Source organism: Astatotilapia calliptera, chromosome 12 (genome assembly GCF_900246225.1).
Source record: "Astatotilapia calliptera chromosome 12, fAstCal1.2, whole genome shotgun sequence".
Taxonomy (NCBI): Eukaryota; Metazoa; Chordata; class Actinopteri; order Cichliformes; family Cichlidae; genus Astatotilapia; species Astatotilapia calliptera.
The window spans coordinates 6,226,377-6,250,324 of NC_039313.1; the positions used below are offsets into that span (position 1 = coordinate 6,226,377).

The window sequence follows — 23,948 nt, forward strand, 5'->3', positions numbered from 1 at the left end:
ACTGTGATGGTAGTTCTTTGCAATAAAATACATATAGTATGCAGCATTCTTATTATTCCTCCCTGCCAGGTGGCAGCAACAAAAAAGTCAGACTTCAAGAAACATAAAGTCTTAGAAGGAGTGACTGAGAGACAGGAAAAGACTGGTGAAAGAAAAGACGGGCACTTCACAAAGAAACAGAGACAAGGCAATACCAAAGAAAATCCTTTGAAGGATAGCCTTGTGAAGTTTTTCCTTTTCTTTTTTTTTCTAGAAGCCACCACATACGGCAGAGAAAGGATTTGATGTCTTTTCCCCCAGGGAACAGCGAGAGCTCGGCTGTCCCCTCAGGGAGGACTATGAGCTCCTATGATACCTCCAGGGCTCCCTTTGCTCACAGTGCCAACTCTAGCATACAGTTGCTGAAATGTTAATGACCATCACTCTGGGACGCTTCTACCAGCATTACCCTTATTAGCGCTACTGACATTACAGCTAAGGACCTAAACAGTCTTCAGCTTTGCTAATTTTTCTGCAATGGAACTGAGTGGCAGAGAAAGAAGGGAGCTCATGGGGTCCGCTGAGGGGGGAGGTTCCTTTAATGATCCCCTATTTCCAAAGCCTCTCAGAGCCTGCTCTTTACAACTCTTTACTCCATAGACAGGCTCATCAAATTCCTGCTGGAACATGGATGAAAAAATAGGCGCTCAATTCCAGTGACAGATCATCGTTGCTAGAGTTCAGGTGACTTATTGTTTTTCTTTAATCATAGGAAAGGTTTTCTTTTTTTGTTGGGCTCAACTGCAGCAGCTCAGGTAAGCCAAATTTAACACTGGCAGAAAAGTTCAAAGGAACATTTTTGAAGCTTGTTTCACTGACATGTCTCCTTTGTCTATAAGGAGAATGTTTAGTAGGTAAAAATCTTAATATGGGAAGAGGAATATCATTACATGAGTGCACTTACGCACAGCCATTATCATACCTCGCCTACTCCACAGCTTGAGACTGCGTACCCTCATTACATAATACAGCTGCTCTCCGCTTGTGGTACTTGATATATGGTGGTTAGTGGTGTGACAAAATGGTGGTCAGTGGTAAGCTGACTGAGCTCTAGTTGTAATGTGTTTTTTATTAATTATGCTTCCCACGCATCGTCACTTTCTTGTTTTTATGAACAAATTTGATGAATGTTTAGTGCTTACTTCAAATGAAAATCCTCTACTTCTTCACCTTCTCTATGTTGCGATGCAGTCTAGGTAGTAATGTCAAATGGTTGTAGTGATGTTGGCCCCGGTTTGAACACATTTTCTGTTCCCCTTGAAATTTAAGCCCAAGCCGTTTTCCAAAGAATCAGCCGCCGTAGTGAGTAGTTTACTACCTGGCAGGAGAAATCTCTGACATTTCAAAAAGCGATTTTCAATTGCTATCTGAGATCGCTTGTGAAAGAAAAATACAGACATGACATTTGCTCTTAGTCATTGCTTATAATGAGCTGACTAAATGTATCGGATGCAACAGGAGAAAAGTGACAACACAAAGCTGCGGGTCTTTTGGAAGTTCCCCACAAGCATCTTTCCCGTTCACGTCTCCTCTTATTAAGACGAAAGCTGTGAAGGTGTACGTCAGTTTTTTTGTTTCATTTCCACTCTATGTTACAACCAGATTTTGGATGGTTTGCATAGTGTGGGTTGTTTGAAACAAGCACCTTTTGTAATGATAGCTGTGGAGTGCAACAAATTTAATCAGGTTTTCACAGATCTCAAGTGCATGAAGTGTGCAAAGGTACTGGAGACCTTCCTAGGGCAAAATATGTATAGAACAGGGTGTTTAAAGCATATTAAGGCCGACAAGTTGATATGGTCCTGCATACTCTTTACAGCAGCAGACAATTTTCCATATCTGTGTGCTATCAAAAGCCCTCCACAAAATAACGAGAGCTGGAGGGCAAATAGCACAACGTTAAGTGCTTGCACACCTAAATCAGTCATCTCTCTGTTTCTAAGTTCAGCACGGTGGAACAAAAAGGACATTTTGTTATTACTGCTTTTAAAGTCATCACATAAAATATATTTTGTTAATTTGTGCTAAACTTTGAGCACTCAGTTTATCTCAATGTTTTTTCCGTTCTTTGCCAGATAAGAGACTTGGATGCTTAGGGGCCGTTGTATAATCGATAGAAGCTGGTTAAAAGTTGGCTGCAGGACACGTGCCCTCCCTCGTTTGTTGCGTTGTTTTTCCCATAACTGACATTTTGGCTTTTATGGTACAACTTGGTGCGTCTTACTGCCAGAAAAATCGATACGAGATGTACTAAAAGAAAAACTCCTGCTTAACTATTGTAAAAAGATTCTAAATCTCCTATTCAGGTGGATGGAAGGAGGATTAATAGAGATGGAGTAAGACAACAAGGCTGTCAAGAACAGCCCTGCGGCTAAATGCTGCAAGTTAACTAAATTGAAAGAGCTGTGGTGCTGAACGGCTGTAGCTTGAAGGGATATGTCAAGTCACAACAAACCTGAACTGCAAAGGGCATTTGGTGTATTCTCCGTGTTTACGATTCTTTTAAAAGTTTATTTTTCCTCTCTAATCTTTATGGAACATTTTGGGGAGCCACAAATCTCAATAGCAGCCTGTAACCACAGTATGGAAGGAGGGGCCAATCACGAGCGCAGAAGCCTGATTACAGCACATCATTTGGACAACAACTGCTGCTCTGAGGTTTGGCAAAAAAACACTGAGCTTCTTGACACACTACAAGGAAAAGGAGGGAAGTTTTAAGCGCATGTGCACGTGCTGCTGGTTTACTAATTGCTTCCAAACACATACAACAACATTCAGAGATCTCTTTCGCTATAGAGTATTTGACTTGACAAGGCAAAGAAAGGCAGAAATTACCCCGCTCTAAAAGAAGGGAAGTTCACAATCTCAGCATCAACAACACTGCACATACCCGCCACACACACACACACGCAGACACATTATCTGCCGTGCCGTGTTTCTCATGCACTTTCTTTAACGTGCACTTCAATACACAGATAAGATGTACAGTTGTGCAGATCATGCCTCATTTAGATCTGGGCCAACGTGGCAGGGCCGGTGGTGAAGCAGACATCTTGAGGCTGAGTGATGGGAATGTCAGGATTTGCATTTAAATTGGCGCCATTGTGCGTGCAGGGTAGGGTGTATTCATAGGATGTGAAAGGGTTCTTTGCAGCCAGATATGATGATGCTCTGAGCATGATTACAGAAGATCACTCTCCTCATGTTAATCGAGCTGGTAAATGTCCAGCCTATTTGTGTCGTGTGCGACTGCGCGGGCGCGCTTGTTTTGTTTTATGACACAAAGAACAAAGAAGAAAAGATAAGCAGATACAGTAGATATGAGATGTGTGTGTGGCTGCAGAGTTTGGTATTCATCGATTTGTTTGAACTCTGTCACATCCTCACTATGCTCCCATTGCTTCATCGTTTGTCAATTACTTGCATCACATTTCAGTCACGGCCATGCATGAGCCTCGTCTTCTGCAGGCCCATAAAAAGAGGCGACTATGAAGGATTACAGGCTTAGAAGATGTTTGGATTTCATATGTACAAATACCATCCTGGCATTTATGAGGTTTTCAGTGACTGTCCCTGTTGACAATTTGCTCATTTTGAATTAAAATTGTTTTATCGTGCATAGAAGTCATTGTGGAAATGGGAAGTGAAAGGAACAGAGCTGGAGTCTTTCCATCCAGTCACTTTTTAATTACTCTGGTTTTCTGATAGCATTTTCTTTTACATAACACTTTTTTTTAATAAAGTGACATTGTTTCATTGACAGAGTGGAAGTATAACTACCCTGCTTCCACAGATGGGAATAATACAGAATGCAGCAACTTCAAAAAAGTAGTAAAAAAGTGGACAAAAACAAATCAAAACTGGAAACTGACCAACTGTATTAAAAAAAAAAAAAATGCTCATTTTGAATTTGAGGCCAGCAACACACGTCAAAGACACTGGAACAAGATAAAGTAAGTAATGCTAAACAGGAATCTCAGATATCTTGTAACTAGTTGTTTAGCAACAGGTCATCAGAATGATTTGCTATACAAACAGCAATTACAAAGCAGGAGCAGATATCACTTCTTGTGCTCAGGAAAACAATGATCAGCAAAGATAGTCCAGGGCAACCTCACAAATACAAAATCCAGAAGCATCACCATCTGCTATGGGCCAAAGATCTTTTGCATGGAGCAGCAGTGCACGAGTGTCCTGTACAAATGCACTCATGCACTTAACAATATGAACCGATTTCATGGCAGGTCTGGCTTGTTTTAGCACTCTGGATGCTAAAATAGCATCCTGCAGTCCAAACCTGTCACCCTGTAAAAACACTAGAGACGCTGATGAGCAGGTGAAATCCTGCATCAGGCAAGAATAAGAAACAATTTGCTTTCAAAACTGCAACAACTGTTCTCCTTATTTTAAGTGTTATTGAGGTGATGCAACACAGCTGTAACTTTTTCAAAAGGAGCACAGAAAAACTGAAAAACTACTCTTGCTCTGATTGGATTTGAATGCCTCTTGACAAGATGGGACAAGGGAGAAAATGCCTGAGTTGGCTAGTGTCACTACAGACAAAAGAGGATAGAAATGACCCCCTCCATCCACCGTCCCACCCCACACTATGCAATTAAGCGGTCACTAAATGTGTCTGCATGTATTTACATGTCTGTGTGGGGGGAGTGACCCCCAACGCTGACTGTCCAAGGAGAGATGAGCCATTAAAGACTGGTTTAAAAAAGCTTCAGTAGTCTGGCACGGTTCAAAAGCAGCTATTAATCAACCTGGCCCTGAGGACACCCACACCTGAAAGGTGCTCGTGGACACACGCAGTGTGTCACACACACATTAAGGATGTGCTAGGCATTCACATTCAGACAGTGTGGGGGATGGGGAGAGGAAGGAAGAGCAACATGTATCTGCAAAGCCTGAGCAGGAGTAAGAAAGAGATGCTATATATATATATATACAGTGGGGCAAAAAAGTATTTAGTCAGCCACTGATTGTGCAAGTTCCCCCACCTAAAATGATGACAGAGGTCAGTAATTTGCACCAGAGGTACACTTCAACTGTGAGAGACAGAATGTGAAAAAAAAATCCATGAATCCACATGGTAGGATTTGTAAAGAATTTATTGGTAAATCAGGGTGGAAAATAAGTATTTGGTCAATAACAAAAATACAACTCAATACTTTGTAACATAACCTTTGTTGGCAATAACAGAGGTCAAACGTTTACTATAGGTCTTTACCAGGTTTGCACACACAGTAGCTGGTATTTTGGCCCATTCCTCCATGCAGATCTTCTCGAGAGCAGTGATGTTTTGGGGCTGTCGCCGAGCAACACGGACTTTCAACTCCCGCCACAGATTTTCTATGGGGTTGAGGTCTGGAGACTGGCTAGGCCACTCCAGGACTTTCAAATGCTTCTTACGGAGCCACTCCTTTGTTGCCCGGGCGGTGTGTTTTGGATCATTGTCATGTTGGAAGACCCAGCCTCGTTTCATCTTCAAAGTTCTCACTGATGGAAGGAGGTTTTGGCTCAAAATCTCACGATACATGGCCCCATTCATTCTGTCCTTAACACGGATCAGTCGTCCTGTCCCCTTGGCAGAAAAACAGCCCCATAGCATGATGTTTCCACCCCCATGCTTCACAGTAGGTATGGTGTTCTTGGGATGCAACTCAGTATTCTTCTTCCTCCAAACACGACGAGTTGAGTTTATACCAAAAAGTTCTACTTTGGTTTCATCTGACCACATGACATTCTCCCAATCCTCTGCTGTATCATCCATGTGCTCTCTGGCAAACTTCAGACGGGCCTGGACATGCACTGGCTTCAGCAGCGGAACACGTCTGGCACTGCGGGATTTGATTCCCTGCCGTTGTAGTGTGTTACTGATGGTGACCTTTGTTACTTTGGTCCCAGCTCTCTGCAGGTCATTCACCAGCTCCCCCCGTGTGGTTCTGGGATCTTTGCTCACCGTTCTCATGATCATTTTGACCCCACGGGATGAGATCTTGCGTGGAGCCCCAGATCGAGGGAGATTATCAGTGGTCTTGTATGTCTTCCATTTTCTGATGATTGCTCCCACAGTTGATTTTTTCACACCAAGCTGCTTGCCTATTGTAGATTCACTCTTCCCAGTCTGGTGCAGGTCTACAATACTTTTCCTGGTGTCCTTCCAAAGCTCTTTGGTCTTGGCCATGGCGGAGTTTGGAGTCTGACTGTTTGAGGCTGTGGACAGGTGTCTTTTATACAGATGATGAGTTCAAACAGGTGCCATTCATACAGGTAACGAGTGGGGGACAGAAAAGCTTCTTACAGAGGACGTTACAGGTCTGTGAGAGCCAGAGATTTTCCTTGTTTGAGGTGACCAAATACTTATTTTCCACCCTGATTTACGAATAAATTCTTTACAAATCGTACCATGTGGATTCATGGATTTTTTTTTCACATTCTGTCTCTCACAGTTGAAGTGTACCTCTGGTGCAAATTACTGACCTCTGTCATCATTTTAAGTGGGGGAACTTGCACAATCAGTGGCTGACTAAATACTTTTTTGCCCCACTGTATGTATATATATATATATATAGATATATATATATATATTGATTACAAGAAGGCCTATGACTCAATGCCCCACAGCTGGATACTGGAATGCCTAGAATTGTACAAGATCAATGGGACCCTAAGAGCCTTCATCAGGAACTCAATGGGGATGTGGCGTACAACACTAGAGGCCAACTCCAAGCCCATAGCACAAGTCACCATCAAGTGCGGGATCTACCAAGGAGATGCTCTGTCCCCACTGCTGTTCTGCATAGGCCTGAACCCCCTCAGTGAGATCATTAACAAGACTGGCTACGGATACCGACTACAGAACGGAGCAGTTGTCAGCCACCTCCTGTACATGGATGACATCAAGCTGTATGCCAAGAGTGAACGAGACATCGATTCACTGATCCACACTACCAGGCTATACAGCAATGACATTGGAATGTCGTTCGGACTGGAGAAGTGTAGTCGGATGGTAACAAAGAGAGGGAAGGTAGTCAGAACTGAGGGGATTGAACTACCAGAAGGCAACATTGCAGACATAGAGGACAGTTACAAGTACTTGGGGATCCCACAGGCGAATGGGAACCATGAAGAGGCCGCTAGAAAAGCTGCAACCACCAAGTACCTGCAGAGGGTCAGGCAAGTCCTGAGGAGTCAGCTGAATGGTAAGAACAAGATCCGGGCCATCAACACGTACGCCCTGCCCGTGATCAGGTACCCTGCTGGGGTAATAGGCTGGCCAAAGGAGGAGATAGAAGCCACTGACAAAGACAAGAAAGCTCCTTACCATGCATGGAGGGTTTCACCCCAAATCCAGCACCCTGAGGCTGTACGCTAAGCGGAAGGAAGGGGGCCGGGGACTGGTGAGTGTCAGCACCACAGTCCAGGATGAGACAACGAACATCCAAGAATACATTAGGAAGATGGCCCCAACTGACCGAGTGCTCAGTGAATACCTCAGGCAGCAGAAACCCAAGAAAGAGGAGGGAGACGAGGAACCATCATGGAAGGACAGGCCCCTGCACGGTATGTACCACCGGCAGATAGAGGAGGTGGCTGATATCCAGAAATCCTACCAGTGGCTGGACAAAGCTGGACTGAAAGACAGCACAGAGGCACTAATCATGGCAGCACAAGAACAAGCTCTGAGCACAAGATCCATAGAGGCTGGGGTCTATCACACCAGGCAAGACCCCAGGTGCAGGCTGTGTAAAGATGCCCCAGAGACAATCCAGCACATAACAGCAGGGTGCAAGATGCTAGCAGGCAAGGCATACATGGAACGCCATAACCAAGTGGCCGGCATAGTGTACAGGAACATCTGTGCCGAGTATAACCTGGAAGTCCCGAGGTCAAAATGGGAGATGCCCCCAAGGGTGGTGGAGAATGACCGAGCTAAGATCCTGTGGGACTTCCAGATACAGACGGACAAAATGGTGGTGGCTAACCAACCGGACATAGTGGTGGTAGACAAACAGAAGAAGATGGCCGTAGTGATCGATGTAGCGGTTCCGAATGACAGCAATATCAGGAAGAAGGAACACGAGAAGCTGGAGAAATACCAAGGGCTCAGAGAAGAGCTCGAGAGGATGTGGAGGGTGAAGGTGATGGTGGTCCCCGTGGTAATCGGAGCACTAGGTGCGGTGACTCCCAAGCTAGGCGAGTGACTCCAGCAGATCCCGGGAACAACATCGGAGATCTCTGTCCAGAAGAGCGCAGTCCTGGGAACAGCTAAGATACTGCGCAGGACCCTCAAGCTCCCAGGCCTCTGGTAGAGGACCCGAGCTTGAAGGATAAACCGCCCGCAGGCGTGCTGGGTGTTTTTTTTTTTTATTTTTTTTTATTTTTTTTTTTTTATTTTGATAGATAGATAGATAGATAGATAGATAGATAGATAGATAGATAGATAGATAGATAGATAGATAGATAGATAGATAGATAGATAGATAGATAGATAGATAGATAGATAGATAGAGAGATAGAGAGATAGAGAGATGCAGAAAGATATGGCAAAGTATAAAGTGCCCAGACAATTAGATGCACCAACAAAATATCAGATAAAGCTCCATCAGGCTTGTCTAATTCTACACATCACACACTATACGGAAGCTACAATTAGCACCTGCTGCTTGGAGTTTTCTTTCATGAACATAAACCGTAAAAAAATGATCCCTCCTTTCAATGGTTGGCTCACAGATACAAAGCAGAGATTCAAAGTTAAGTTCTTTTACAGGACATAAGGTATCTCATGTCTGATGTTCACTAAGATTACTGAAAAAATGTTTGACTGTGTTAACAGATGACAAAGGGAGAAGCTGAAGGTTGAAGAAGAGAAACAGCAAATGCAGATGTTGCCATGTAAAGAAATTCACGATGTGATCCATCTGTTAACATCCTGTCATGTTATGGTTCACCTTTCTGGCTCAATGACCGTATGCAAGTCTCTGCATTTTTGTATGTATGTGTACTTGATAGCTATGGTAATACAAGACTTTCAAATGAGGCACATCCAGAGAAGCCCAAAAAGACATCATCATTTCTGTCCATGAGCAAACACTCATCCACGGAGGTGACAAAATGAGTGCTTGACTCCAATGCATAAAGAGGTTTTATTACAAAACATCTTCATTTCTGAGCATAATTGAGGGCTTGCAACGTAATGATAAGCTGTTATTAAAGTCCTTAAATTCCCAGATTTATTACAGCACGCTGGGTTAGCCAGTGCTTTCTTGGAAGAATATTAATTGTGCTTCGAGTGCTCAGGAGAGACTGGGCACTCGGGAGTGAGCTCACTGTCACTGTTACTGTTACTGGAAGGGAAAAGGCTGTTTGGATGCTGTTGTTTTGACACGAGTGCAGGAAAAACTAAGCAAAGAAGAAAGAAAGATCGTCTTTCTTTGGACAGCAGTCATCCAAGAGCTGCTACAAATCTGTGTTTGTGTGTGTGTGCGCAAGTTTGTGTGGGCAATCACATGAGCAGCTGTCAGTGTGCATGTCTGAGGGGTGTATGTGGCTGTTAGGGCTGTGTTGTGACACATGTAAGGCAGGCTACAAATTGCCTGTCAAAGAAAGCGCCTCTCACAAAGCGGATGGGGGAGTGACTCATTTTGTGAAGATGTGGATTATTATTAAGAGTGTGTGTGTGTGTGTGTGTGTGTGTGTGTGTGTGTGTGTGTGTGTGCATGAGTGAGTGAGTGAGACACAGACAGGTACTATGTGTGTAATTGTCAGAGCTAAGTCAAAAGTGTGTAAAGACAGATATTCTGATTAGCCATCTGTTCTTCGGAGCCTCATCCGCATCAGTGTACTCTGAAATGCACAAGTGGGTCTGTACATAAGTTTAATTAAGATGCTGGATGAAAGCAGACTTCTGCATCACTGTAAAACATGTGCTATCCTGCTTTTTTCATGCCTTTGGATGACGGATTGCTACTGAGAAATGAGACCTTCCACGACCCTTTTGGTTTCCTTCAGCAGCCTATGGAGGATTTCTATGTAAATGAGGATTTCTATGTCATGTCCTGAACTCTATGAACAAGTGCCTTTCTCAGTGAGTAACACTAGCTAGAAAATTCAAGTTAACAAACTGTTCAACGAATGACTGGCTCCCAAGAACTTCACATAGAGAATAAGAAGGAGAAACTTTCTGCTTCAGCTCTGCTAATTCCTCCGAACTCCTGGGCCTGGTCTGGCAATTTTCAGATTAGTCTATTAATAATAGAGTAGCTCAGTTACCACTATATGGCCAACTTTATCCTGCTTGCTAATCTCATTGCTTATTAAATGATATGTGTAGAGTGACAAGTGATACTGATTTTGGCCAATAATAAGTAACTGTTGCTTTGTACTGAAACAGACTAATTTTCCGGTAGCCATACCTTTGTTATGCAGCATGTATCATTGGTCAACTTTAGTTTCAACATGCTGATATTGAGGCAGAAACACTGATCTTTCAGCTAGTGTACAAGATTCATAATGTCTCTATGGCAACTGACATACAGATGTTTACTTCAAATACAAAGTAACATTTATTTTTCCGTGTATTAGCTAAATTTACACAGGTAACTCAAATGTAACATTTGCACATTGTTATGCTTATTACACTTACAATTTAACGGTCACCAGAGGGGTTACATTTTAAGAATTGACATTATTTCCTATCTCGTGCACCTTTATCATTCTACACCATTAACTGAGGGTCAAAGATGGTCATAACAAATGCCAGAGAGAGGAAATTCCTATATTTCCACTTAAAAACCCCTATTGTTGATATTAATGTAAGGGTTAACGTGCCTGACCTGTAACAAAATGTTCAAAACTGTTCTCTTTCTTCTTTTTGTGTCGTTTTAAACACTGCTCACAATCATATGTAGCAGTAATTAAGCTATTTAGGTTTATGATTTATATTTAGATCAACACTTTTCAATAAAAGAAAATATATTTGTCACCATCCGTGTAGAGTTGACGATGACATGAGCCGCATGGGGCCGTTGCCACTCCGTCTTTATTCTGAGTTACACCTTCCTATTGCATTTCTAATGGTGCCAATAATTTAATATGTTATCTTTCAAATTCTCAACTTCGGCTAACCTTCTGGACGTGGATGTCATTAATAACAATGATGTCCTGGAAGTTATGGAGAGCCTCTTTAAATACAACTAAAACCAAACACATCCAGACTCTTTCCTCTCTTGCTCTTTGCTGCACTTAAACCTCCACAGCCTGTCTTTAGACTTGGCTTCAGGCCCAAACATTTTAGCCCTTAGATTGGTGGAGGAAAGGTGTAGGAACTTGAAAATATCCATCTGCTACAGATCGCTGATTGAAAAGAAGTCTTTAAGACACACCAAGTCGACTTCAAACCCTCTCTTCGATTTACTTGAGAGTGGACATTTTTCTCAGGTTCTCCTTTGGGCGGCAACAAACTGATTGGAAACTATTAGGAGACAAGGGTCCATTTTGGGATCTTATTGTTAGAGGCTGACAAGCTTTTTTCTGCCCAGCGGAGCCAAGTTTTATGCCTCTCTCTACAAAGGATCCTGAAAAAAAGGAAAGGCTTTGAAAGATAGCTGACAAAAGCCCGCTGTCCTCTCCGACTCTCCCTCATCATGTCTCTCATTCCCACCTCTTTACCCCTGACAGAAAAACATGTTCACTATCTACTTGGAGGAAAACAGCAATCAAAACCAACTTATTCTTTGCTTCCTTTCTCAAACAAGGTGCTCACAGACAAGAGACATCTGTTTACTATGATGTAGTCTTTTTTTATGGTGTAAATGAGACAAATACTCTTCTCTCTCATTGCAGAGTTCACTTGTGTTAACACAAAGTATCTTAAGCATAAAATACTCCAAAACAGAATTCTAGTGCAAAAAAGTAAAATATATACACTGTATGAACTTGCACACCTTTACCAAATTATTCCCCATAAGCAGTAGTAGCAGTATAAATGGCTGTATATTACAATCTCACTATGTCAAATATTAGCCAAGGACTCCTTTGTAAAAGCAACCCTCACCTGACTCGGGGGCCATCACGCAGCGGTTCCCGGTGGGTGCGCCCACGGTTGGCCCCTGGCAGGGTGCGTCGGTTGGCAGTGGAGTAATCAGGCTCCAGCTCATATGGCTCTTCTTCTTCGGGGCCCAAGCTGCGGCGATCATCCTCCAGACCATACGGCTCAGGCTGGAAGCGTTCTGGTTGTGAGCGGTTCAGATCCACAGTGCTGCTGCCCATAGGCACCTGGGGCTGCGCCACATGGCCATAATCATCCTTTCTGATAGGCAGGGTGTAGCTATTCTCCGGCCGGTAGCTATTAGGCATGTATGGGTACCGCGGCGGCCGGTAGTTGACACCACGAGAAAGACTGCCGTAGTTATCCGTCAAATCGGTGTAGCCATCGTGAAGACCATAATGGCGAATGTACTGGCTCTCCGGTGTCTCTCCGTATGAATCGTTGTAGGAGTTGTTGTAGGAGCGCGTCAGGGTTGAGGTTGCTTGAGGCGTTATGAAGCGGTCACTTCCATTCTTCAGGTATCGCCGGTCAATGGAATCGGTGTAGCTGCCCAGCGGGGACGTGCCTTCAGGCAGCGGCAAGCCATCGGGGCCGAGGGGCACCTGACGCACTGTCCGAGTGGTCACCGTCTTCACCATCTTAGTCACCTGCATGGGGAAACAGATACACACTGTCAGACAGCGTAGAACAATGTTACACCAAACCTATGCTTAGGTTTAAATACAGTGGTCAGCTTTAAGCTGACAACACACATAATAAATGTGAGCACTTGGAAATGTTAAGGTTTAACTCAATCTTTAAACCCTTATGCCAACGAGGCATAGTACTAACTGACCAATATTCAATTTTCAGCCTGTGTAACACGTTGGTTGTTAGAAAAAAAGCAGGCAGTACATCCGATCTGCTTTAAGACAAACGCTCCAAATTTAAACCCCAGATGCTGTGTGTACACAGGAAGTGCAAATTCAGGCTGAATAGTGCTGCAACTGAGCCTGATGGAAGTTGTATAGCTCCACTGGACCTTGAGTCCCGAATGGCTCCAGATGAGCAATGTAGCATCACAGTCCATAGCTGAGGGACTGTTAAAGCCAGACCTGCGTGCACACATTTCTCAAATTCGCATCATCCTTGAGCTAAATAACTCTGCTTCCTCTGCTGTCTCTGTGGTTTTCTGGCTGGAGAATGACAGACAGCGACTCCCTCCTTGGGCTCTCTGCCCATATAGAAAGCAATTTGCTGCCCACTGAATTCTGCTGTGGCTGATAATTGGCTATTTTGTCCGTGGCTATAAATTCATCTTTAAAATTAATGAAGCTGATGAAAATTAACCGTCATCTGCAAGGGGCGCAGGTCTGATGTAGTTCACGTCGTGCCTGACAAGGTGTTGCAGAGAGTTTTGTTCCCTTAAAAACTTAAAATCTAAGGAAAAAGACAAAAAAAGACCCTGCTCATTCCTGATTCCGATGGGCTTCATTTTCAGTACCGGCCCTGTTAATCTGAAAACGCCGTCTTTATTTTCCCATCAATGCCATGATTCTGATTTTAATCAGGAGCAGAGGCACGTAATAATATCATGGAACCACAATGAAGCATTAAACCGCACCACAAAGGACGGCGCCAGGAGCAAACGCATAAACCACATATCAGTTGTTAAACACGGCATCCTCATTAACTTGCTTGAAACAAATAGAAATTTTCACTGGCCTTGTTTCTTGGTTACACTCTCACTGTGAGCTACATAAGACAGCCTATTTCAGGAACGTCAAGGTTCATTTCCATGTTTTAAGCACAGTAATTACTGAATAGTTTGCATTTGTTTCTAACTGCACAAAGCTGAGGTGGAGTGGCATAGTTAAAAAAAAAAACCCAAAGAGCTCATTTGCTTGAGTTACATCAGCTAAAGGATGTGCATGACCTTAGAATCACAATAATGAGCTTGCTTTCATCTTGTTCACTGTGGCAGGTCATAGCAGGACCTCAAGTCTAGACTGCTCTGGTGCTACTTGCTGGGCTTCGGTGACCCAACAAGAGCTAGAGGCTGAATGTCATACCGTGCATGAGGTGGCTACATGTGCACAATAAATAAATAAACATTTCTAGTATTTTTTAATCACATTTGGTTAATATTTGGTGCTATTTTATTCTGACAGAAACTGAGACGAGGGTACGTTGAATGCTACAGCTTCCCAGCCTCGACACGCCCGGCTGCCTTGTACTAACACAGCTTTTTAGGCGATTTGCAAGGGCTGCAAAGGGAGCTATCGGATAGGTTTCAAACGCTCTTTGATGTGCGCTCAAGTTCACAAGGCGTTAAACCGTCACGCACGGGTAGACGAGGGACCAGGGTTTCAGAAGAGCCTCTGAAATATGCTCAAGTGGTGTAAACAGGCTCAAAAGAGAATTGCTAAATTGGTTGCAAATATATATGAATATGTAGCAATACTCAAGATTTCTGTGTTTGTACATGCTTGGAAAGTGACAGCAGTACTGAAAAATGTTTAACAAAAAAACAAAGCAAACAAAAAAAACCCACAGGCAGTTAAGACACAGTCCTAGACGGTTTATCAAACTGTTAAAACAGAGGGGAAAGTAGCAGGCGGCAAACTGTCAACTTTACAGCACTGCAAGACATTTCACAACCTCTGTGGCATTCACTTTATCGGGCACTTAAATTGACAAGGTGGCCATGGGCTAGTGAGGCAAAACTGAGGGAGTGATCAGATTTTTGAGCAGCTTGTGATTGCAAAACCTTCGATTAGTTTTCATCTTCTCTTAAAGAGAATGAGGAAAATTAAAACTGTTATTATAACTTGGGAAAATTCAGGCAGGCGGGGGGAGGCAAGAAACAACACAAATCACACAGGTTCGGCGTCCTTTACTGGGTCTGTCTCAGATAGGGTGGGGGTCGAGTTGGTGACCGGGGTGGGGGTGCGTGTGGCAGGCCTGGACTCCACTAACAAGTTGTCAGATACCAACAATGGATGGTAGGTGCGACGGGTGATGGTTTTCACCACTTTGGTGACCTGAAGTTGAAGGGATTCGTGGGAAAATTTGTTTCATTACACACTGATCCATACAGTTCTGATTCACATAGTCTGAGTGTAACAAGCAACGGTGTGCAAAAGAGAAACAGCTTAGGAATAACAAAATGATCTAATAAACAGATACACTGCTATTTTAATGAGCTGGAATCACCACTAAACCACAGATGTGTAAGAGAAGTCTCCTCCAGTGCCAGTGGGACCTTAGAAGAGGGGTCAAATATTTGTGAAGGAGTAAAGCTCTTCCCATAATTCAGATATTTAGCTACTATGTGTTTTCCGTCATGAGACTGTGATATTCTTTCTTTTAACTGTTTGAAACCCAAAATGGCCACAGCTGGCCGGTCAGAGTGTTTCTATTTTTTGGATCAAAAATTTTTTTGTACACACTATATGTTAATAACATCAACACCTAGCAATAAATCCGTCAGATGACTGTTCATGTTATAATGTCGGGTGTGGAGCATCCACAGCTATTCAGTCTGGAGGAGGCTGTAAAGCTTTGTGAAAGGAGGCTGAAACAGGTCGATGAGCCAATGAAGCTCACTTCTGATGGATGACAGCGACACCAACATTTTTAAGGATTTCAACTTTTCTGTTGGCCTGAGTGACTGAAGCTTTCTTTGAGGTGGAGCTATCATTGCTGGAGTCAAACATTAGCATAATGTTAGCTTATAACCAGCTGTTCTTGTTGTTGTTTAGCTGGCTCTTGGTAACTGTCGAAGATGGGAGGGTAGCAATTCTGATCTGCTGACAGTAACTGGGACAAAATTGAGAATGAAAAGGCGTGTTTATGCCTATTTTAGTGTGTTAGAGCTCTGATTTCAGTTTAGTGCATGAGGCTTGAGATGAGCTGGAAAAGGACGAGGTAGAAATGTGGAAGGGGAAAGGAGTGGTGGAGGTGCCAGATCAGGAATCAGATCAGGAATCTGGAAGATTCTAATAGGATACTATATAGGTAAAGACCCTACAATAATACACAGAAAACAGATATATGTATATATATAAAAAAACCTCATCTTAAGTGCGTCATGGTTCCATATACAGTGGGGCAAAAACGTATTTAGTCAGCCACCGATTGTGCAAGTTCCCCCACTTAAAATGATGACAGAGGTCAGTAATTTGCACCAGAGGTACACTTCAACTGTGAGAGACAGAATGTGAAAAAAAAATCCATGAATTCACATGGTACGATTTGTAAAGAATTAATTCGTAAATTAGGGTGGCAAATAAGTATTTGGTCACCTCAAACAAGGAAAATCTCTGGCTCTCACAGACCTGTAACGTCTTCTGTAAGAAGCTTTTCTGTCCCCCACTCGTTACCTGTATGAATGGCACCTGTTTGAACTCATCATCTGTATAAAAGACACCTGTCCACAGCCTCAAACAGTCAGACTCCAAACTCCGCCATGGCCAAGACCAAAGAGCTTTGGAAGGACACCAGGAAAAGTATTGTAGACCTGCACCAGACTGGGAAGAGTGAATCTACAATAGGCAAGCAGCTTGGTGTGAAAAAAATCAACTGTGGGAGCAATCATCAGAAAATGGAAGACATACAAGACCACTGATAATCTCCCTCGATCTGGGGCTCCACGCAAGATCTCATCCCGTGGGGTCAAAATGATCATGAGAACGGTGAGCAAAGATCCCAGAACCACACGGGGGGACCTGGTGAATGACCTGCAGAGAGCTGGGACCAAAGTAACAAAGGTCACCATCAGTAACACACTACAACGGCAGGGAATCAAATCCCGCAGTGCCAGACGTGTTCCGCTGCTGAAGCCAGTGCATGTCCAGGCCCGTCTGAAGTTTGCCAGAGAGCACATGGATGATACAGCAGAGGATTGGGAGAATGTCATGTGGTCAGATGAAACCAAAGTAGAACTTTTTGGTATAAACTCAACTCGTCGTGTTTGGAGGAAGAAGAATACTGAGTTGCATCCCAAGAACACCATACCTACTGTGAAGCATGGGGGTGGAAACATCATGCTATGGGGCTGTTTTTCTGCCAAGGGGACAGGACGACTGATCCGTGTTAAGGACAGAATGAATGGGGCCATGTATCGTGAGATTTTGAGCCAAAACCTCCTTCCATCAGTGAGAACTTTGAAGATGAAACGAGGCTGGGTCTTCCAACATGACAATGATCCAAAACACACCGCCCGGGCAACAAAGGAGTGGCTCTGTAAGAAGCATTTGAAAGTCCTGGAGTGGCCTAGCCAGTCTCCAGACCTCAACCCCATAGAAAATCTGTGGCGGGAGTTGAAAGTCCGTGTTGCTCGGCGACAGCCCCAAAACATCACTGCTCTCGAGAAGATCTGCATGGAGGAATGGGCCAAAATACCAGCTACTGTGTGTGCAAACCTGGTAAAGACCTATAGTAAACGTTTGACCTCTGTTATTGCCAACAAAGGTTATGTTACAAAGTATTGAGTTGTATTTTTGTTATTGACCAAATACTTATTTTCCACCCTGATTTACGAATAAACTCTTTACAAATCCTACCATGTGGATTCATGGATTTTTTTTTCACATTCTGTCTCTCACAGTTGAAGTGTACCTCTGGTGCAAATTACTGACCTCTGTCATCATTTTAGGTGGGGGAACTTGCACAATCGGTGGCTGACTAAATACTTTTTTGCCCCACTGTATGGCACTTATAGCAGAATTCAAACATAATGTGTTAAGCATAGGTTACCTTTTCGTGACACTGAAACTTCAGGTTAAACGTACCTCTCTAACTTATTAAAAGCAGTTTTTAAAAAAGAAGTCCAGATGTAGAAGCCTATGGGGGGGAAACCTCTCACTTGATTTATTTGAGGTTATGGTCTTAATGGCTAGTTTCAAGTCTTCATAAACGCAACATCATGTTCATTCTGTAAGCTATGGTTCCAGTTAGAGCCAAGGAGGAGGATAAAACAGGCTTTTAGAGCATACGAGTGTGTGGTGTCCCTCAGTTTCTCAGCCAGATCAGTTTCTCGCTTGTTGTCTCTAGTTTCAAAATACCGAGGTGGCAATCGTTAAATGGCTCAGCACCAGGGAACTTCCCTAAACGATTGATGACGTCACAGTGGCTACATGCTGCTTTTCCATGCATTTTATGGTCGCATAAAATGTTTGGGGGAAAGTGGGCTTTAACACTAGGCCTGTTGAAATCGTGACTCAGACGTTATTATTCAGTTTTGTCTCGATTGTTAATTATTCCTCTGAATCCAGCATTTGTCAGGAAGCTTCAACTTCTGTAGCCCCACGCAGAGTTAGCCTGCTATCTCTCATTAGCCTCCTGCAGTGAGAATAGACAAAGACTTGAGAAACCCATTCAGCAATTTTGAATACATTGTATCCGAAGCACCAGTCAAATCATTTTTCCTGTGGGTGTCAGACACGGAGCTATTGACAACTGTGTCGATTTCAAGAACGTCCCAAGGTGGCAATTTTCCTTTGATTAGCTGCTTCGTTAGCAATCATTCCACTGAAGCCAGTTTTAAAAAGGGGTTCACAATATATCTGACACCACTGTTGCAGTGTATCATCAACTTTTAGGAGGATAAAGAAAATTAAGACTCTTGTCAGATTTCAAAGCTAATTATGTGCCGGGCTCGGCCATACTTATAAACCATGTCACATGGCTACAGCAGTTGTCTGCATCTTGAGAGAAAAGCGTTCTTACTCTGCTCTAGTAACTGCCTAGCTTGATGAGTGTGCAGTCTATCTTCATCAAAGACAATTTCTTTTTTTAATAACAGCCAGACATGACTAAATCACCATTAGGCCTTTTTTTCCCCTCTGGAAGATAATAACCAGTTGCTGCTTCAGTTTGACTTGCCAGTGCATGATGGGCGATGAAAATGCTATTGGTTTGGTGGTCTGCATCCACACACACACACTAGCTCACATCCAGACCAATGAGAAAGAAGGCTGCTTTTATTGGTCCAACTGTACTTTAGCACTGAAATGACCGGTGTTTTATTCAGAGTGTCTGCCAGCAGGAAAAGAGGGCTGGGAGGCAGCCAAGAAAAAAGCAAAAAAAAAAAAGCATGGCATTGTAGGGCAGGAGGTAGAATGTGGATCTAATTGAGCATGTATATGTGTTCTAACTCATACGCACGTTCAGGGTCCGGGCCAGTTCACTTTTGAATTGACCTGATTGAGCGCATAAACAGAACCAGCAGTTAATCTGCCAATGAAAGGTTATTCAGTGCTGTTTTGCAGCCTTAAATGAGAAATTTCCAAGATTAACTCCATTTGTCACCTGAGATTTACCGGTCTCTTTGCACAACCACACAGTTCTACAACACAAGTCCCATCTGTTTTTATTTTTTCCCAACGGACAATCAGGGGGGAAAAACCCCCCACCTTTCTCTTCCTTTCCCATTATTCAACCAAGTAATTTTCCCGAATACTGAATTAAAAGAAAAATATTTACAACTGAACAAACTTTTTTCCTTTTTTGCCTGCAAATCAGCAATGTAGGAGAAGCTCCAGTGCTTCAACTTCAAACAGTCAGGTGGGGGATAACCATAAAGGGAAAGGAGTGTGTTAGCATTAGAAAGCATGGCAAACCTTTGGGTTAAAAGAGCACGTATGCACATAAATACAACTGACTTGCTGGGAGAAATGGAAAGAGGGATAGGGTAAAGGAACACTTCAGAAAAGGGAGTCAAAGACAGGAGAGGAGTTGAGGAAAAAGACAGACAAGGAAAGCGAGCAGGACAAAATTCTCTTTGTAAATTCTCAACTGGGTCTGGATCTGTTTACCACCACAGACCTACAACCTTCCACAAGTTCACCCTGAGCAATCTGCTTAATCTACATTCCCCTTCAAAGTGACTTCCAGAAAACAGGCAACCCCACCTCTCAGCAGGGTGGCAGGCCCTTAAAACTAGCCTCGTTCTTTCCCCGTCCTCGGCAGCAAAGCCCTTGATTAGTGTGATGTTTTGTGTGTGTTACTCCTAACAAGTCTTGCGCTGTAATGCATAAAAGCGTGCGAGAGAGTTTGTGTGGCCAATTCCCTAGCAGTAAACAGGCTGGAGGGCAACGGGTCCTCCCTGATGAGGGATTAGACCAGGCTTTTTAATTACAGTTTCACAGTCACAGGAGTAAGAGCTCCACACAGCTCCTCACCACTGCTCTGGAAGCCTCCAGCTACAGCAGCTGACTGTAGCCACAAAGGCGTATATCTGAATCCCCCCGCAAAGATCTTGCAATACAACCCTATCTCTGAACGCCTTAAAATGTAGAAGCAAAAACTGAATTTTCAATCCCAGCATTATTCTGATGATGCTGTTTGGTCAAATCCAATACAACAATGAATTCAGGCTTTAGCAGAATAACGATACCGCCTGAAAAGGTTTCACAGCTCTGAGATCTTCAGCAAGGTAGCAAATGATTTTGTCCTGGTTTACATGTTAAACAAACACCAAATTTACTTTGATTTCAAGAAACCTAAAACAATTTCACTGATATTAAAATTCCCCAACCTTATAATTTAAAGCGTACAGTTTCAGGAAAATGTTTGTGAACACTTCACTGTGTTTCTTTATAAATATCACCTAAAACGTCTTTAGATTTTCACAAAAGTCCTAAAATTAGATATAGATAAAAACTAGACTTGGAGATTTATTTATTAAGGAAAATGGACTGCATTAGTCAAAACTCTTTAGAGAGAACGCATAATGAGTTGCTGTTTTTGTGCAGGACCCACAAATCTGATGTGTTTGTGCCATTATTTGCTTTCTCAGACGTTATTGTGAAGGTCCGACTTTGATTGATCCTTTTTCCAAACTCACTGATTCAAAGAGTCTGATTCTAATGTCGCCTCCATATTTACTGCTAAGGCCACAGACTGTCAAGCTTTTGCTTGCAGCTGTATATCAAAGTTATAAATTATAGACTTTCTTATAATTTATGATTCCACCAAGGAATACTGAGACACTACATAAAACAAAGACAGAGAAAAACTATGCAAAAGAGAGTATTGCTAGGGACAGATCAACCGAGGTGGAAGCAGCAAGCAGTGGCTTAAGTGAGAGGTTGCTTTTAGCTTGTGATGATGCAGAGTTGTGTTGCACGCTGCTGCTATAGCCTGTATGGGCACACAAATAATGGTGGCGTGATGGGAAAAGCTATACTGGTACAAAAGTCAACTCACCTTCACGTTAGCTGATATACCCTTACAGAAAAACAAAAGAACACAGTAAAGGACGAATCAACAAAGGAGCTTTTGAGGAGCACAAAACTGATAGAACATCAGGGGAATTTGCTCATAATAATAATAATAACAATAACAAATAAAAGAAAGAAAATGAAGAAAATAAAGCCATGAGAAGGAGATGAAACCACTTTGGGCTGTAGGATTATGGGATTTATAGTTCTTAAGAATGGAAGTCTGGGAGTGGAGATACGGTACCAAGCAGTAATCCATAAGCATAATTTGAGCAATACTGAAATGGATCAAAGGGACTTTGGGGAGTTTTGCTACTATGAGGTTATTGGGATCAATGTGCCAAAACAATGCCGCTGCTTTGAAGAGTCCTACTCGTGTGATAGTACGCAGAAAAAGTATGGCTTACCAGTGTTATGCACAGGTCATAGCTTTATTTTAAAAAACATTTTAAAGTTTCAAATTTTAACTGGATCACTCCTTTAAGTTAATATATCTGTGGGGGACAAAAATGATTTGATCCCCTGCTGAATTTATAAGTTTGGTCACTTGCAAAGAAATGAACAGAAATTTGCTCCATTTAAATGCTAGAAATGCACCAGTTCAACAGCGTATCAAATAATTTGCCCCCCTGTATAACTGACCTTTCTATTTAATCATGTCGTCACTAGTTTTTTTTTTTTTTAGGATCAGCATCAGCCACTGCCTATGCACTGTGACCATGCTGTGTGTGCAGCTTTGCGTCTTACCTTGGTTTCTGTGCGCCGTGTGGTTCCATCATCAGAGGTGACCACTGAGACGTGGGAGGTGGGGGTGCCGGGGTCTTCTTCAATGGTGACCGTCTCCTCCACCACCTCCTGCGGCTCTTGCATCATGGCCAGGGATGTGGCGTTACTGGGGCTCTGCTCCTGTGCAGAGAGAAGTAAAAAAGAGAATCTGAGAAAAACTGAACTGAAATAACCGACAGATTTAAAAAAAAATTAAATAAAAAAAGCTGTTAAGATAGAGTGGAGAAAAACAGAACAGCATCCAGGTAATCATCCATTAGACATACGACAAGATGAAACTTTAATTGGGCCACAGCAGCAACAAATGACATTAGAATCCAGCAGAGAGAAGCAGAGCATAAATAAGAACATTGCAAATGAAGTGTATTAAATATAATGCCACCTGCAATTTGCAATGCAACACTCGAACATCAAGTAGATGGAAAGTGTGAAGCGCATGGCGTGAATAATAATGTGTAGAAAATAACCGCTTTAAAATACACGGATATGAATAAGTGTTTACGATTTCCAAACACGATGCGGTATGAAAAAAAGGGCTGCAGAAAATATTCATGAAAATAACTGAAATATGAAAATGTAACTGTATTGTATGGATATAATTAAAAATAACATACTGCCGTTTTCACAACGACAGTGACTCAGTGTGTCAAACGTATTCAGTCTGTCCCTGCTTGTGTATAGGTCATGGAAATGTACATACACTGTCAAAGATTTAAAAAAGCAGTTTAAAAACACAAATGCACAACTGGTTCACTCAAAAAAGGACGTAGCTGAATTTGAAATGTTCACGTTATTGTCACTGTAACAGCAGCAGATTTAGGATAGGGAACATCAGACATGCACTGATTCAGTAATTGAATTGGATAGTGGTTGGACAGTGACTCAGAAAGCTAGACTGGACATCGATGACAATAGGCCAATCGATTGGATTCGGTCTTGCTCTGTGTTTACTATACCACGTGTCAGCAGCAGCGCAGTGATTGTTAGAACAAAACCTAACATAGCACGGAGGAAGATAACAACAACTTGTCATCAGATTGGAGGTATTCCACACGTCTTGCTTGTGGCAGGTAAGTTTGTGACTTAAACTGTGGCCAGGTGTCTTCATTTGACTGAAAAACTGTTGACAACTCTTTCCCTCTCTCCCAACTCTCTCTGTCACAGTGCTCTGCAAAAGCCTTGAGCCATTCCTTGGTTCTTTATATTTTGCTAGGAAAATGGATGAAACAATTTCTTCAAATGTGGAAAACTTAAATTGAAATACAGTAAAAAAGAAAAAGAAAAAGAAAAAGCAGAGTTAATACAGTTCTAACAGGTTTAAAATCAATATTTGGAGTGACCAGCTTTGCTCTTCAACACAGATTGAACTCTTTTAGACACGCTTTCTTATCATTTCTTTAAGTAGTCTTCAGGAATATTTCTCTAGGCTTCTTGTTTCTACCTTGAGCTCTGATCCCGGTCAAGATAATCTCACACTGCTTCATCAATGCTGAGGTCTGGGCTCTGAGGAGGCCAATGACGATTTAAAATCTGATGGTACTTTTCTACATTCATATTTCCATCACTTCTGACAGGATCCCCACAGCCACTCACAGAACTACAGCATGAAACCACGACAGAGCCTCTACCATGTTTTATTAATGGCTAAAGACACCACTGTTAAACCTCTCTCCTGATCTCCCCAATTCATAGTGACATTGATTTGAATCAGAAATTTCAAATTTGGATTTAACACTACAAAATACCTGATGCCACTAATTTTCAGTCTAGTTATTATATAATTTGATGTACCTCGGTCTTTACTTCCTGTTTCCCTTTAACTGAGTTTCAGATGAGGCTTCAGTGAACAGTAGATGGAT

At 42.6% G+C, this 23,948-nt stretch overlaps 1 protein-coding gene across 12 annotated transcripts in view; it reads right to left on the minus strand.

Moving 5' to 3' along the window:
- The window catches only part of arvcfb (ARVCF delta catenin family member b), a 261,628-nt gene that overhangs the window by 72,782 nt on the left and 164,898 nt on the right, over positions 1-23,948 (minus strand). For 9 of the 12 annotated variants that reach the window (XM_026186584.1, XM_026186589.1, XM_026186581.1 and 6 more), the window contains 3 exons: positions 22,051-22,209; positions 21,290-21,310; positions 12,104-12,744 (listed from right to left, as the gene is read on the minus strand). In XM_026186584.1, coding sequence (XP_026042369.1) covers positions 12,104-12,744; positions 21,290-21,310; positions 22,051-22,209 — 821 coding nt within the window. Of the gene's footprint in view, positions 1-12,103; positions 12,745-21,289; positions 21,311-22,050; positions 22,210-23,948 lie in introns of those variants that run through there. The other 3 variants (XM_026186587.1, XM_026186586.1, XM_026186592.1) reach the window with 2 other exon arrangements.